The 15,634-nt window shown below is 44.7% G+C and overlaps 1 protein-coding gene across 1 annotated transcript in view; it reads right to left on the bottom strand.

Moving 5' to 3' along the window:
* Positions 1-15,634, bottom strand: part of SEC24D (SEC24 homolog D, COPII component) — a 553,336-nt gene that overhangs the window by 163,892 nt on the left and 373,810 nt on the right. Inside the window, exon 13 of the mRNA XM_085634340.1 lies at positions 5,864-5,957. Within this exon, the coding sequence (XP_085490466.1) occupies positions 5,864-5,957 (94 nt within the window). The remainder of the gene's footprint in view (positions 1-5,863; positions 5,958-15,634) is intronic.

The following is a 15,634-nucleotide window of genomic DNA, read 5'->3' as shown; positions in this document are numbered from 1 at the left end:
GCTCATGAGCTAGCAAAAGAGCACTCCTATGTATTTTCATGGCCATCAAGTTTGGCCAAGTCCAGGCCCTGTAACCCGCCGCATTTTAAGAGTCATCCGCGTCAGCAGCCTCCCCCGGTTCTCGAAAGCCTCTCCACTCGGGGAGGCATCAGCCAGAGGCTCCGTCAGCCCACGTAACATAGGTCCCTAGGAAATCAGGTCATTTGCCAGTTTCTCATCCTGTCGCACCTCTCTCATATGAGCCTCCTCTGCCCCCGCCCATTCAGTCATATCACACTGGCAGTGTATTACTCAGCCATCTAATAGCCATTCGTCGCTTAGCCAGAGTTAAACCCAGCAGTGCAAATTTCCAACAGAGCTTCCAATTTTTTCTTTTAGGTAATAGACCCAAGAGGCATTGCTTAGTTCCAAAGGGGATCGCCAAGCCTGTGGCCCCATGAAGCTGTTACAACCCCTCCTCCCAGAAGTTTGTAACAAGGTGTCAGCTCCTCACCACATGGAAGAAATCCACAGGTATGCTTCCATAGAGTATGCATCCCGGGTCTCTAGCATGACATATGGCATACAACTGATTGTGGGAGAGGTAGGCAATATGGATAATATTAAATTGAATGAACTTGACTCATGTATTAATGGACACCTCACACATTTCCCCCGTGTATTCTAGTCCACTTTCCAGCAGTGATAGGTTCCTCACTAAACTGTTGCTAAGTCTCCCCCACTTTCAGGGCTGGGACAGGTCCATCAATGCAGTGCTCAATATGGCAGGGACAACAGAGCGACCAACGTCTGTATGGTTCCAGGGTTTCGGAGAACGTAGGCCATAGTTCTCTGGCTGTGGCAGCAATTATTGCATTTTGAGGACACTCTCCCGTCCCAGGCCAAATGTTTCAAAGGTGTCCTGCATAAAGATAAATCTGGTGTTCATGGAAACCTCTTTGATATTTCCCATTGGTATCCTCAACCCTGAAGTCTAAAAGAATCACATTGTTGACCCTTTCTGAATAATCCACGGCTTATGGTACCATATTCTAGATTTCGGGCTGCAGTAGTTGCGCCAAGGGAAACAGACTATTGACCACAGGTCCCCATGTAAATTAAGTCTAAAGGCTTGGACAGACGTGGTCCCCTTGAAGTTTATTATTTGTTGTGTGTATGGGATAGGCTCAATTGAACTTTTTGCATACCATTTGTGACCACTAGAACATAATTGGAACCTGTGTGCATGGTAAATTATCCACAAACAGCATATCTATTCTCAAACATTTATTTTTGCATGAATGAGTGTTGCAAAATTGAGGACTGCTGTTGGCCACAGAGGACAACCCCACCCTCCAATTATTCTTCCTCTGCATGATCTTTGTTTCCAGGGAATAACCAAGGGTCCCCACCAGAGGAGACCCCTGGAAGGTGTACTTGGTCACTTCACGTTGGCAGTGACCAAGCTGTGTCCCAGCATGACTGGCTGAACCTTTTGATATTTGAATGCACTGGTCCTGATTGGCAATGGGACAGGTCCATCAGCTATGGACTGGATTTTTGAGCTGGAGCTTCCCTCCAGCTCGTAGATCACCTTTGGACCTGCACAGATCCTGCTGCTGTAGTGTAGGTGCTTTCAGCCGGCAAGCCCAAGGTATCCAGAAGCTTGGATCAGCATCCCTAAAGAACTTTCCATCCATCACATGACACTGAAGGAGGGTTGCCCAAGAAAACTACTGCCACATATGCTGATCAGCAGAGAGGTAATACTCGCAGGGCTCAGGGACACTGGTCTCTTCCTTTGAAGGTCACTTGGCAGGCTGTGTATGCTATTGCATTTGTTTTGTTTATACATTGTTTAGGAGTTTGCAAAAAGTAATGAACACAGCATTTTAGGAGCTCATAATGTACTTCTGTTTGGTAGGAGCACTGCGACCTTCCATTTTATACTGTGATGATCGTGATCAGTTAGTGATCACGAATGGTTGAGGTTTGTGAGCACTGATTAACATTACCAATGTTTTGTAAGTAGATTTCCGTTATATTATGCCTTTTGCTTTCAATTCTGTGCTGATGTTCACAATAAATAACTGATTACAAACCGCACACTCAGCATACTACTAAAATTCATTACATTACTGCAATATTGTGCGTTAACCTTTGTTTATTTTCTACCATTTGAATTGCCTTTTATACAGTAAATATTTATATATTCGGAGTTATTAAAATGTTCTACACACACAACTTTGGCTGTTTTATTTCAATCGGCTCTACCCACCTCCCTTGAGCTAGGGCTTAACTGTTTGTCCACTACTACCTGGAGAGTCAAGGAGACTTTTGGAGGTGAACATCCTGTTGCAGACTGAATGGTCGGCGCCCTGGTTCATAGGGGCCTTTTCACATCCTCACTTTTACAGTGTTGGGGTGGGCGGAATTCGAGTAGTCGGGCTACGCAAAGCTCTGTGAAATGGTTAAAAATCTCTGTGAGCACGCAGAAATTCCGCGAACACGTGGAATTGCTTGTTCGCGATGCTTTTTTCCTGTTTGCGAATGCTGGGTGCGTGCTCGGGGGGATATCTTGCGAACACGCATTTTGAGAAGGCGAACAAGCAAAAAATTCCGCAGAGCCGCGGAACGCAGAATTTTGGGCAATTCTGCGTTCTCTGCAGAACGCGAAATTCCGCGAGTGGATCGGAATTTACCGCCCAGGCCTATTACAGTGCTTGGTGGTCCCTGCAAACACGCCCAGATAACTTATCAGATAACAGTCTAATAAATGAAGGAAGGAAGGAATGGAAGGCAACAGCATTAAATGTGGAGAAGACTGAAGAATAACTTGATACTTGACACTGAGCCCAAAAAGTTCCCAACAGTACACACACAATGCTTCTAGAAATGTCCACAGTCTGGCCAATATAAACTATTACCATTTATTCAGCCTCTTAATTTGTTTAAGAACATCAGATCACCAACATAAAGCTGTAAAACCCCATCCTTCAATTCGTAAGCACGTCCTAGAGTGACTCAGCCCAACCACAGAGACCTACATCTCACCTGCAGCATTTAGATCACACCAAGTGTATTTTAAGCCCACCCCAAGCGGCTTAAAACTCACCCAGAAGCACTTAATGTGCATTATAACAAATAAACTCTCATTCCAGAATTCACTTCTTGCACAGGACTGCTACGCAGGTGTAGATCTCAGTAACAAAAAAAATCAGTGTACATTTGACTACATTTATGACTGGCCAAAGAGAAATCTCAACAAAGTCCTTAGTTGACTGTGGCCAACAAGCATTCCTTGGAAGTCAGTTTAGATATTCGGTTAAAAAAAAAAGAAGAGCCAGGAATAAGACAAGACAAATTTAAGCAGTATTAATAATTGCAACTACAAAATTAATCATTAAATCAAAGCCTCTTAGTCAAATAGATCATGCCACTTGCAAAATTAAAGCGGACATCACAACACACCATAGGACTTTGCAGTAAACAAATAAACCGAAACACATTAAAAGTTCACATTTTCCTCATTGCATATCCGTTTTCCCCTCACCAAATAATCCTCCACAAAATACCAGTAGGAATTTGAGGTAGGAATGAGCATGGACATGACCACATATTTTACCCAAGTTGAAATTCGAAATTAGGCACAAACACATATGTTTCACCTAATTTGGGAATTACCGTTGGACTTAAAATAATACTTTATCCTTCTATAGAAACTCATAAAACGGTTCAGAAAAGACTGTTCTGTGAACATTCTACAGACCCCGGGTAGGAACTGAAGCAGGTACAACTCAGGCTTTCATCTATCCCTGGTCAATGAAGTGAGTCCTTTGACTTATCATCCAGGATTCGGAATGTCACAATACGTTCCCAAAAACTGGATATTCATTGGGAAATGCACATTTTCCTTTCACATACATTTTATGTGCATAACATTTCTGAAACAAAGTGGACCTCAACTAGAGATACACACAAGTAAGAGACTGAATATTTCTAATAATCAATTGCTTCCCAAGGCTCATTTTAAACTGCGTCTATTTATTTATCTTAATTTAGATTTTTTTGTAAAGTGCCAGCACAGCTGGAAATCTGCTTCAAAGAAAGATAAAACGGAATTGGGAAAAGTAGCTTGATTCCAGTTCAAAAGCTAGATGGAAGAGAGAAGTCTTAAGTATTTGAACAATTTTCTGAAGGGACTAAGTGTTGCATCTGAGGGCGCCTTCAAAGTGTCATGCAGGTGGTATGAAAGATACAACCCCATTCAAGGCCCAGCAGACAACACAGAGGTTATTTTAGTCTACTTTCTGCTTGGCAGGCAAGACACAAGGGCTGGTGAGATGCGATCAGTCTTTCTCAGCCCAAACATCAGCCGGGCTCTCGTTTCGCATTTTGTTGGGAAGACGGCATATACACTAATGCAACAGTCACTGAGGAAGAGGGCCATGGCGATCAGAAGAGACATCCAATGATGAGTCTAGAGAAGATGAAGAACGCACTAGATTACGGCGAGGGTGTGGAGGGTGAAATGTTTCTTTGACTGCAAAGGGAGAGGAGTATGTAAACACCAATCCTCATCGTAAAAAAAACATAAGCAGAAATTTGTCAGAAGACAGAGCATAACATTTGACCACTGTCTTCGAAACACAGCAAATATGACAAGATAATTGCAGAATGTAAAGGCATCTTTATTTATTGCTTAGACTTTTATGACCCACCAATATTCAGCTCACGCCCCACATTGGGAAATCCTGCAATACACCGTTGACAGACATACATGTGCTCGGTTCACATTGAGCTCTCATTTGACACCCAACTGTGCTCTGGGAAGATTTTCTTCCACTGAACCAACTGCATTGATGCACCTAATAACAATGATTTGTAACTAGCAAGCCCACGGCTGGAGACATGGCGTCCCTAGTAACACACCTACTGCTTCTACTGTGTAGGGCTTTAATTTTCAAGAGGACAGGTCAGTGATGTGGCCACTCAGTCCGTGGTGTGAACTGCAGTAACCCTCGACTCATTCACTCGCCAAAATAGTCTGTTGTATCAACTACAAAGGGTAGAAGGACTGATCATTCGATGATGGCGGAGCATTTCATAGGCAGAACATTATTACAATTGCTTCCTACAGGGAACGTTTTTATATGGCCTTTAAAAATCTCTTTTTTTTGCCTGAAAAGACCAACATTTTGATTTAAAGGACAAATTAATCTTGCCTCCTTTACTCACACAACTGATTTTTTTTATTTCAGCTAGAATGCACATGTTTACATTATCAATATGTATTTCTAGTTTGGATTCATATGAAGAGAGAACGAGAGAGAATGTAAGAAAGGGAACTGAAATAGAAAACAAAGAGACGGAGAGGGAATGAGTGTTGCCAGTGATGACGAACTAGAGAGGAAGAGTGGAGGTGGCGATGAAGAGCTAAAGAGGAAGATAATAAGGTGAGAGGAAGAGAAAACGGAGAGTAATAGAGACAATTCTTGATACATAGAAGAAGCGAGAGTTGGAGGTGGGCGATAAAGATATTAAGAGTTTGTATTAAGGAAAAAGGGACAGCTAATGAGAGATTTCACGACAGCGAAGAGAGAGAGAAAAAAGTAGGAGAGGGCTGGTTAAATGAGACAGGTGTGTGAGCTGAAGAGTAACAGAGAGAGTGTAAAAAAGAGTTATGAGCATCTGCTGTTTTCTAGGTTACTGTTTGCATACCTCACAGCTTTCAGCTAAAAGGAAAGATAAGTGGATTTGCGCAGTGGAAAATATTTCTTATTTTTCAATTATTTCCCCTTTGATATTCGAGGGTGGATTTGGCACTGCCAGGCCCGCACCTGCCCCGGTAATGACTTAATTCTCACGCAGACAGAAGACTGACCTTCAGGGCTTCCATGCCGGCCTGGATCACGGGGGCGAAGACAGTCTCGCTCTCACTGCTGTCCGCGAACATCTCTGGGATCTGGTCCAGCAAACTGCGCGAGGGAAAACAGAAAGCAGTGAGCTAGAGCCGGGCGTGGCAGCACAGACACTGGCTCTTCATCAAAGCCAACTTTTAAGAATAAGAAAGAACAGGCCGAACACACGAGGCTCAACCAGCGTTCAGGGGGTACATTTTACTGAGGTGCAAACGAAGGAAATGCTCGATTCTTCGAATAGGAAATTGTTTACTATACTCTCCCCTTGCTAAACACTGTAAATACCAGCTGTTACTCGAACTATTTTCATACTACTGACCACTCATCGCCGCAGGTCACAGTGGTGCACGTTCAACTTACCGAGCCATTCCTGCTCACCGCTGGTCATTAGACACAATTAACACTAAATAAAGTATAAAACACACAAAGAGCACTTGCCATCACCAGCTCATTGAACTACACAAAAAACCCCTCTCCCTTCAGCCTATGTGCTGAGGCAGAGGGATTGACGGGTGGCAGCACTCGTAGCTTCTCGGGGTGCGCCAGCTGTCAGTGAAGTCTAATGGCTTGGACAGAAGGTGGTCCCTTGGTGTTTATTTTATGTGCGTTTCAAGCGGTTGCGTACGTATGGTGGATTATTTTTGTAATACTAATTATGAACATTGGAACGCCTGTACAGTAGAGATGCTTGAAACCCATTCACCCCTACTGCCTTCAGGGGTACCCTTTGTTGATCACAAACATGGGTATGATTGTAGACAGTGCGTTTGCAATATGAAGCATGGATACTGTGCACAGAGGACAAGAACAGGCATAGACTCCCACATGCTCCACTCAAATTCTGTCTCTTGTGTGAAGGGCACGTACAAGGTTACCCGCCACCGCAGATGCCTGAAAGTTGTACCTGCTCATCTGCACGCGGACAGGAGTCACCACAAAGGATTCTAGGAAAAGTACAGCATGTACTACCCAGAAAAACTTCCATGAAGAGGTAAACTCAGCTTCAATGCGATCGGTTGGAAACTGAACTTTTCTATTCTATTCGGTTTGTAGAGTGCATGGCACTCAATGGGCCTCCGAGTGCTAAATGACCAACAGGCTCTGATCCATCACTGAATCTGAAAGCTCAACACCAGTCGGGTCAACCTCAATTAACAAACAAACATGCGTTTAGCATTTACCTAAAAATCTGGATCCGCAGCTTTGCTTGCTTCACACTTTCTCACTCAAAAACAATATTTAACTCCTTGAACTTTCTCACCAATATGATGATCCTCAAAGGATTTTTCCTGTTGTTATATTGTTGGTTTCTAAATGTCTTTCAGTCATCAAGCACTGGATGCCCGCATGCTCACCTCTTCTATAACAGAAATGATCTACAACTGTGCTTTCTCCTACTCTAACTCCACCCATCTTTTCTCCAACGCGTCATCACCTCCCCATGTGCCAAAACCCTTGACATGCAGGTTAATTCTCACATTTAACTAACTTCATTAATCACCAATACAATTATGTCAAGTAGAAATCAGTCACGAGGAGTCCTCTGATTTAAGTAAGCTAGGTCCAACTTCCTTCTCTAATTATCAGCAGAATTAACCATTGTGACATCCTATTCGTAGGGCTCTGCAAGTACACATTTCCCCTCCACAGTCAAGGTTATCAGGTTATTAGACATGTACTTTACATTCTCTCTCCTCTGCATCTGTCCTACTTCAACCCTAGGAGATTCTACTAAGAGAGCTCAACTTAAACACTTCACTGTAGTGTTGAAGGGAATGTATGGCCTATCCCGCTAATTTATCCTCAATCGCATCCAAACACATGCATTAAGCGCTCTGTATATTGAAAATCTCCATACCCTCGCACTACATAAAACTTGGTCCTCATCTCCAGAATACACTTCCTATGGGTCTCAGGGTTATGACCTCCTTCAGTGACAATTTAAATTCATCTTTTTGAGGCTCAGTTTGGTGAGATTGAATGAATCCTGGCTTAATTCCTTTTCCAGTCTAGGCATATCTTTAAATCAGTATCTGCAACATGTTAATACTCCTCTAACTCTTCTTTGTTGCAACTTTTCTTAATCATGGCTTTTGGTTATTCACCTTAATTTCTTATAATGACTAAACTCCCATTTCTGATCGAAGTGCTCATATCTTTGCTACTGTCACCAACAAAATAAATAAAAGACTGTTAATTGCATTTACGTCTTGTCTAAGTTAAACAATTACGGTGGACCTAAAGAGTAGTTTTTGCCTAAATATATGAAATACTACATTGGTTGAATAATTAGTGGTGTAAACACAAATGCGTGGCCTGTGCTTTACAGACAAACAACAAATATGTCTTTAATTCCCATTAACTGAAAAGGAAAATGATTCTTACCAGTATGCATCTGTTCTTGGCATGTAGAGCTGCAGAGATTCACACTCTGTGCATAGATTGCCATCTGGTGTTGGGCACGGATGCTTGCACCTTGTTGTTGTCCTGGAAGAAGTCTTTTGTAGTCACGAGATAGGGGACTCCTCCCTTGGACGGTAGTGCGCACGGGCATCAACTCCATCCTCAGATTGTTTTTTGCCATGATGGGAAATTATGGAGTTTGTAGAAACAGAAAAGATGTCCATGTGAGTGTATCTAAGTAAGATAACACTGGAACAGATACAGGTTCCGGGGAGGTGGGTGGGCGTGTGAATCTCTGCAGCGCTACATGCCAAGTACAGCATTTTCCGTTCGAGGCATATGGGCTGCAGAATTCACACTCTGCATAGACTGTACAGCTGTGTCTCCCCTAGCGGTGGTCACCTGTATCAGTTGCAGTGATTTGAAAAAGTGTCTTAAGAACAGACTGGCCTACAGAAGCTTGTTGCTTTGCCTGCACATCTACACAATAGTGTTTGGTGAAGGTGTATGTGGTAGACCATGTCGTTGCCTTACAAATGTCTTCTAGGGGAATGTTCCCTAAGAATGCCATGGAAGCCCCTAGTTTGCGTGTTGAATGCACTCTAGAGGGAATTGTTAATGTGCGTTTTGCTTTCTGGTAGCATTTCTGAAAGCATTTGACTATCCACCTGTCAATTCCAGCTTTGGAGATGGGGTTGCCTTTATGAGGTGAAGAGAAAGCTACAAACAGTTAGGTCTTACTAAAGGCTTTAGTCCTGTCTATGTAATAAAGTAAGGCTCTTTTGATGTCGAGCGTGTGAAGAGCTCTTTCCGCTACCGAATCAGGATTTTAGAAAAACACTAGTAACTCTACTGATTGATTAAGATGAAAAACAGAGATTACTTTGGGAAGGAATTTTGGGTTTGTCCCAAGAACCACTTTGTTACGATGTATTTGTAAGAATGGTTCTTGTATGGTTAAAGCTTGGATCTCACTTACTTTTCTGAGAGAGGTGATTGCGACAAGGAAAGCTACTTTCCATGTAAGGAATTGTACACACTGGAGAGGGTGGCAGTCTGGGTGGAATTATCCTTTTAAGGCCTTCCATAAAAGCTTTGATAGCCGGTACTCTAAAGAATGACAAATATTGTCTGTTTTGTAGGTAGGCGGCAAGGGCAGCCAGATGTAATCTTGTAGATGAATATGCCAGACTGCCTCTTTGTAGATGTAGCAAGTATCAAATAATGTTTTGAATTGAAGCATCAAATGGGTCAATTTTGTTGTTATTGCAGTAAATGATGAATCTTTTCCATTTAGCTGCATAGCAAGCTCTAGTAGTAGGGCGTCTGGCTTCTTTAATAATGTTTAGACAGTCGGGTGGGAGGTTGAGGTAACCGAACTCTAGGATTTCAGGAGCCAGATCGCTAGATTCAGTTGTGCTGGATCTGGGTGCCTTATCTCTCCATGGTTCTGCATGAGCAGCTATGGGGAGAGCCGTAATTTTGGGGAGAGCCGTCATTTTTGATGTGGAACTACTGAGAGTTCGAGTAGTGTAGCTGAACCATGGTTGCCGTGCCCATGTGGGAGCAACCAGGATCATCTTGAGAGACTGTTGTTTGAGCTTGCGTACTACTAGCAGAATGAGCGGAAAAGAGGAAAAGCGTACGCAAATCTGCCTGACCAGTTCATCCATATCGCATTGCCCTTGAACAGCGGGTGTGGGAACCTGGCGGCGAAGGTTGGGCATTTTGCGTTTGCGTGTGTGGCGAACAGGTCTATGTCTGGTTGTCCCCACATTTGGAAAAAGGGATGAAGAACTTCCGGCTGAAGTTCCCATTCGTTCCCATATCTGTTGAGCTTGACGACTTAACAGATCCGCAATTTGTTCACTCCTGGCAGATGTTCCGCCAGAAGATATACGTTTTGTGGAATGGCCCATCTCCATATGCTTTGCGCTAGGTGAGACAATTGCAAAGAGTGTGTCCCTCCTTGTTTTTGTATGTGATACATGGCTGTCATAGTGTCCATGCGGACTAGGACAGTCTGGTTGAGGAGATGTGGTTGGAATGACTTTAACGCTAAAAATATTGCCAGTAGTTCTAGTTGATTGATGTGGAGCGCTCTTTGTTGGGTGGTCCACCTGCCCTGAATTGTGTGGTTTAGGAGATGGGCTCCCCAGCTGGTGAGTGATGCGTCTGCTGTTAGCACTATCTGTGGAACTGGCTCTAGGACCGGCCGCCTTCTGGAAAGATTTTTTGTGTTCCACCACTGCAGAGAGCGATAGGTGCGGCTGTCCACCAACACCAGATCTGTAAGTTGACCTTAAGCCTGGTTCCACCGACGTGCTAAGCATTCTTGTAAAGGGCACATCTGAAGTCTTGCGTGAGGTACAATGAATGTGCAAGAGACCATCATCCCTATGAGCTGCATAAACACTTGTGCTGGAAGAGAGTGTTGGGGTTGAAACTTGGTGATGAGAGTTTGCATACTGGCTATCCTAGCTGGATTGGGGTATGCTAGGGCTTTGGAAGTGGCTCCTAGTTACTGATGTAGGTAGGAGGGCTGAAGGTGTGACTTGGTATAGTTTACTGTAAACCCCAAGTTGTGTAGCAGTTGAAAAGTATGGCGAACACATTAGTTGTGTGGCTTGGCTTTTATCAGCCAGATGTCCAGATATGGAAATACATGGATTTGCTGCCTTCGCAAGTGCGCCACTACTACCGCAAGGCACTTTGTGAATACCCTGCGTGCTGTGGTCACCCCGAATGGGAGAACTTTGAATTGATAGTGTTGGCCGTCCTCTGTGAACCTCCGATATTTCCTGTGAGCAGGGTGTATGGGAATATGGAAGTAGGCGTCCTTGAGATCTAGTGTGGCAAGGAAGTCGCCTTGTTGAAGCAGTGGAAGGACTTGTTGAAGGGTGATCATGTGAAAATGATTGGATTATATGTAGGGATCGAGAGGTCTGAGGTCCAGTATGGACGGTAGAGTACTGTCCTTTTTGGGGATTAGGAAATACAGGGAGTATACTCCTGTCCCTTGATGCTGTATGGGGACTGGTTCTATGGCATGCTTTCAAAGCAGTGAGAGAACTTCCTGTTTGAGGAGTGTCAGATGTTCTGTGGACATCAGACGCTGCTTGGGTGGTATGGTGGGGGGATTTGCAGTAAGTTCCAGGCAGTAACCATACTGGATAATTTGTCTTACCCATTTGTCTGTAGTGATGGAATTCCAGACAGGTAGGAACTGTGAAAGTCTCCCTCCGACCGGAGTGGAATGGTCTGGAGGGAAGTCACTGTTTATTAGTGGGAGAGGTGCAAGTGTTGTTGTTACCTCGACCTCTACCCTTGTTGGTATTTCCTCTGTACCCACCTCTAAAATATCCCTTATTGGGGGATGTTTGTGTGGTGTTTTTATATGAGGAAGCAACCGTGTCTGTACTGATGTTTATGGATGCTCCTCTATAGAAGGAGCGTCGAAAGGAACCTCGTGTGGAAGGAGACTGTAATGCTTCCATGGATTTAGCAGTCTCTGTGTTGTTTTTCATTTTTTCTACAGCTGTATCTACAGCTGGACCAAAAGCTGTACTGATTGGACGGCTGATTGAGGATAGTCGTTTATACCTCCTGTTTGAAACCAGAAATGCGCAGCCAGGCATATCTTCTCAGTAACACACTAGTGTTGACGGATCTAGATGCGGTATCTGCTGCATCGAGGGCACATTTAATTGATGCATTTGTTATTAATTTGCCTTCTTGAATCAAAGCATTGGCTTTGGTTTTGTATTGATCAGGCAAATGCTGTATTAGGGATTCAGGCTCGTCATAATGAGCCCTATCGTACCTGGCAAGTAATGCCTGCGCATTGGCTATCCTCCAGTGATTAGCTGCCTTGGCAGCAACTCGCTTGCCCGAAGCGTCTAATAATTTAGACTCCTTATCTGGAGGTGGAGCATCACCGGAGGTCTGAGAGTTGGCACGCTTTCTAGCGTTGGTCACTATTAGGGAATCTAAGGGAAGTTGACCTTTGCTGTAGCTGGGATCATTTGGGGCGGGTTTATATTATTTATCAATTCTAGGTTTCAGAATTCTAGCCCTTACAGGGTCTTTGAATACGTCTGAGGCATGTTTAATGACACCTTTTAACATGGGTAAAGTTTGTACTGTCCTTTGTGACTGCGCAAATGTGTCTAGTAGGAAGTCTTCCTCTGTAGGGTCCGAATGCATTTGAACACCATGGTACTGGGCAGCCCTCTCAATGAGCTGACTAAAGCCAATATTGTGATCTGGGGGAAATGGCTTTGTCGGGTATGCATCGTGATCAGGAAGGTCTGGAGGACCTACAGGTCATCATAGTCATCCCATGGGTCCTGTGGCACGTCTGTGTCATCATCAGAGTCAGTGAAAGGGTCATTATTTCCTCCTCCACCCCCTAAATCATCATCATCCACCTGTGGCGGTGGGGAGTATGGAGGAAGTATGGGAGACTTTGGAGGAGAGAAAGGCTTAGCAGGAAGGACAGGAGAAGAGGGTCTTAAAGGTGAAGTGGCACAGTCTCTTTTCTTTACAGGCACATCAGGGATGTATGGGGTGTCCAATTTCCTCTTCCTGTGTGGAACGTTGACAATATGGCCAGTCTTGTGGTCCACTTGGAGAGTTTTCTGTTTCGGATCCATGGGACCCGGCAGAAAAAGTTCTTCCTCTTCGGTAACCGCTTTCGGAGCAGATTTTTTCAGTCCCGAGCAAGGTTTAGATTTCTGCTCTGGAGCCTTTGAAGGGGTTTTTGGATCCTTTGGCGTAGAGTCGGAAATCTTTGTCAGTTCCAAATGTTTCAGTTTCGGATCCAAGGCCTTTTGCTGCTTCAGTGCCGAGGTGTTTGGTGCGATGTCTTTTTGGGAATTGCGGGAGTAGGATGAGCTCCCGGCTTCAGTGCCGACGGTGTCGGGGGGGGGGGCACTGATATGCGACTTGCTCGGTCCTGAGCTGCCGGAAGGCTTTTCTTTTGTCTTCGGAGGCGAGCCCGAGGGCGGGGCTTCTAAAGCCTTGTTTTGGTTGCGACTGGAGCCTTCTTTTTCTCGGGTAGCGTCAGGGCAAGGGCACTTGTACTCACTCGTTGACCTGGAGTGATATGGTAATTGGAGTCGGAGTCGTCTGCCTTGGAAACGATGTCCAGATCCTCCGAATCTTCTGCCTCAGGAACATCGGGGCCTTCATCGAAGATGTCTTCTGGCACCGGTGCAGCTTGTTGCGCCATAACGTGTCGTCGGGCCCGGCGATCATGGATAGTCTTCTTGGAGCGGAAGGAGGCGCAGGCTTGGCAGTTTTTCTCCTCGTGCTCGGGCGAGAGACTGTGGTTGCAGACCTTGTGTTGGTCGCTGTGTGGAAATGTAGCTCCACACTGGGGGCATTTTTTGAATGGAGACCTTTCCATTAGCCGTAGGCCCGAATGGCACCGATAGGCCCAGCGGCCCGCGTCGACGACCGGAATTGAGTATTTGAGTAGAGCGTCGAAAAGCACGCGATCGAAAACAATACCGTTGAGTTTGATATGCTTTGCGCGTCGAAAAGTTTTGGATAACATGGTACCGAACCGGAGCGCTGAAGTTACATCCGAACCCGATGACGGAAAAAAACAGTCTGAGGATGGAGTTGATGCCCATGTGCACTATCGTCCAAGGGAGGAGTGACCTATCTCGTGACTACAAAAGACTTCTTCCAGGACAACAAGGTGCAAGTATCCAAGCCCAACACCAGATGGCGATCTATACACATCTATGAGTGTGAATTCTGCAGCTCATATGCCTCGAACAAGAACTTTCCAAAGAAAACTCACAACACAGCACCATCCAGAGACCACGCCATCTTCCATGCCACCGATAAGCTGCAAAATCTCTTTCATTTGTACTCTCCACCACACTGTAGCTAGGCTCACACTGTAAACATCCCACTCACATAAATATGAAAGCCAAGTTAGAAAATGCTTTCTCAATGCTCTCCCATTGTCGGTGAGTTTCAGACAAAGATCACAATAACGGGCCGTGATCACATATCGGCCTCTACTTCTCACATGTTTTGGGCTCTTTAAGCAAGAGGCACTAGATGAAATTGTTGATTGGCAGGGATCAATGGATGGGTTACTGATGTAGACATTACAAGTCTTGGTCATAAAGAGCCACGTGTTTCAAGCAGGAGAACTTACAATTAAGCAGTTGTCCTACTAGTAGCTAATACAGCAAGCAGAGAGTCGAGGTGATGTGATTTTTGCGACAAAGGCGTCTCACAGACAAGTCAATGCATTTTACCCATATGTAGGTGGGTGAGAAGATATTTACAAACCACAGGGCATACTACACTGACACAGTGGTATCAAGATGACTATAAAAGTGACTATGGTGCTCAGCCTTTGTGTGCTGGTCAGGTAAAGGGCTATTAGCCCATTGCAGAAACCTATGCAGCTACACCAGCTTCAAATGAGGTCTTGGGACGAACAAAATCTGCAGGTTTCTCATCTGCTGAGAAGACCATAAACTGTAGACCAGAAGACAGGGGCCCACAGCAGAGATTTGGGACACGCCAAGCCAATTCTAGTTTTTAAGGGATAGTACTTCATTTTATTATAGCTCATCCATGAGCGTATCACATGCATTCAGGAGGTGGCAATGTTCAGGACTGGTAACTCAGCTGACTCAAAGTTGAGAAAAGAATCATGTGCATAGGTGCAAGGAAAGGCCCCATATCAGGACTAATAATGGAACAAGGTAATCATTAAAAAACAGATGTAAAATGGCCAGGCCCACAGCTATTTTACAAGTCACTCGTAAAAACTACTGTGTAAATGCAGATATCACAAGTGCTCCTGCAGTCGGGAAAAAAACTGCGCCGTTCATGTACAACCCCTCTAATACCAAAGGAATGTACACAGTCAATAAGGATGATTCGAATGATCATATTAAATACGGTAGATAATCAACTGGAGCCAAGTCATTGGCAACGTCCCTTCTCGGATCATGAATAATGCACGTGATAAGCTATTCTGTTTGGGCCTAGTTTGGGTGGGATTTAGAGTATCATTGAATTTAACGACCAGCTGAAGCTGACTTTGCACCGTTCTGTTGGGTAATTACTGTAGTGTAGAAACTGTGTGTGTCAGAAGTCAGTTCAGTGCTCAGACGGGGACAGGGAGACTGGGCATGTTCCCCATCAGGCTGTGTAATGCAGCCTGGTGGGGAACATGCTAAGTGGGCCTGACTGTTTACTGGTCCCAGATGGCCGGCCAAGCAGTCATGTGCACCTAGTGTGCACAAACCACTTCTCTCCCTGTGCCATCAGTCGCGCCCCACCCTGACCCAGCC

The sequence above is a fragment of the Triturus cristatus genome, chromosome 2_1 (assembly GCF_964204655.1).
Source record: "Triturus cristatus chromosome 2_1, aTriCri1.1, whole genome shotgun sequence".
NCBI lineage: Eukaryota > Metazoa > Chordata > Amphibia > Caudata > Salamandridae > Triturus > Triturus cristatus.
The sequence above is the reverse complement of the archived record's forward strand: the minus strand, read 5'-3'. Positions and strand labels throughout refer to the sequence as shown.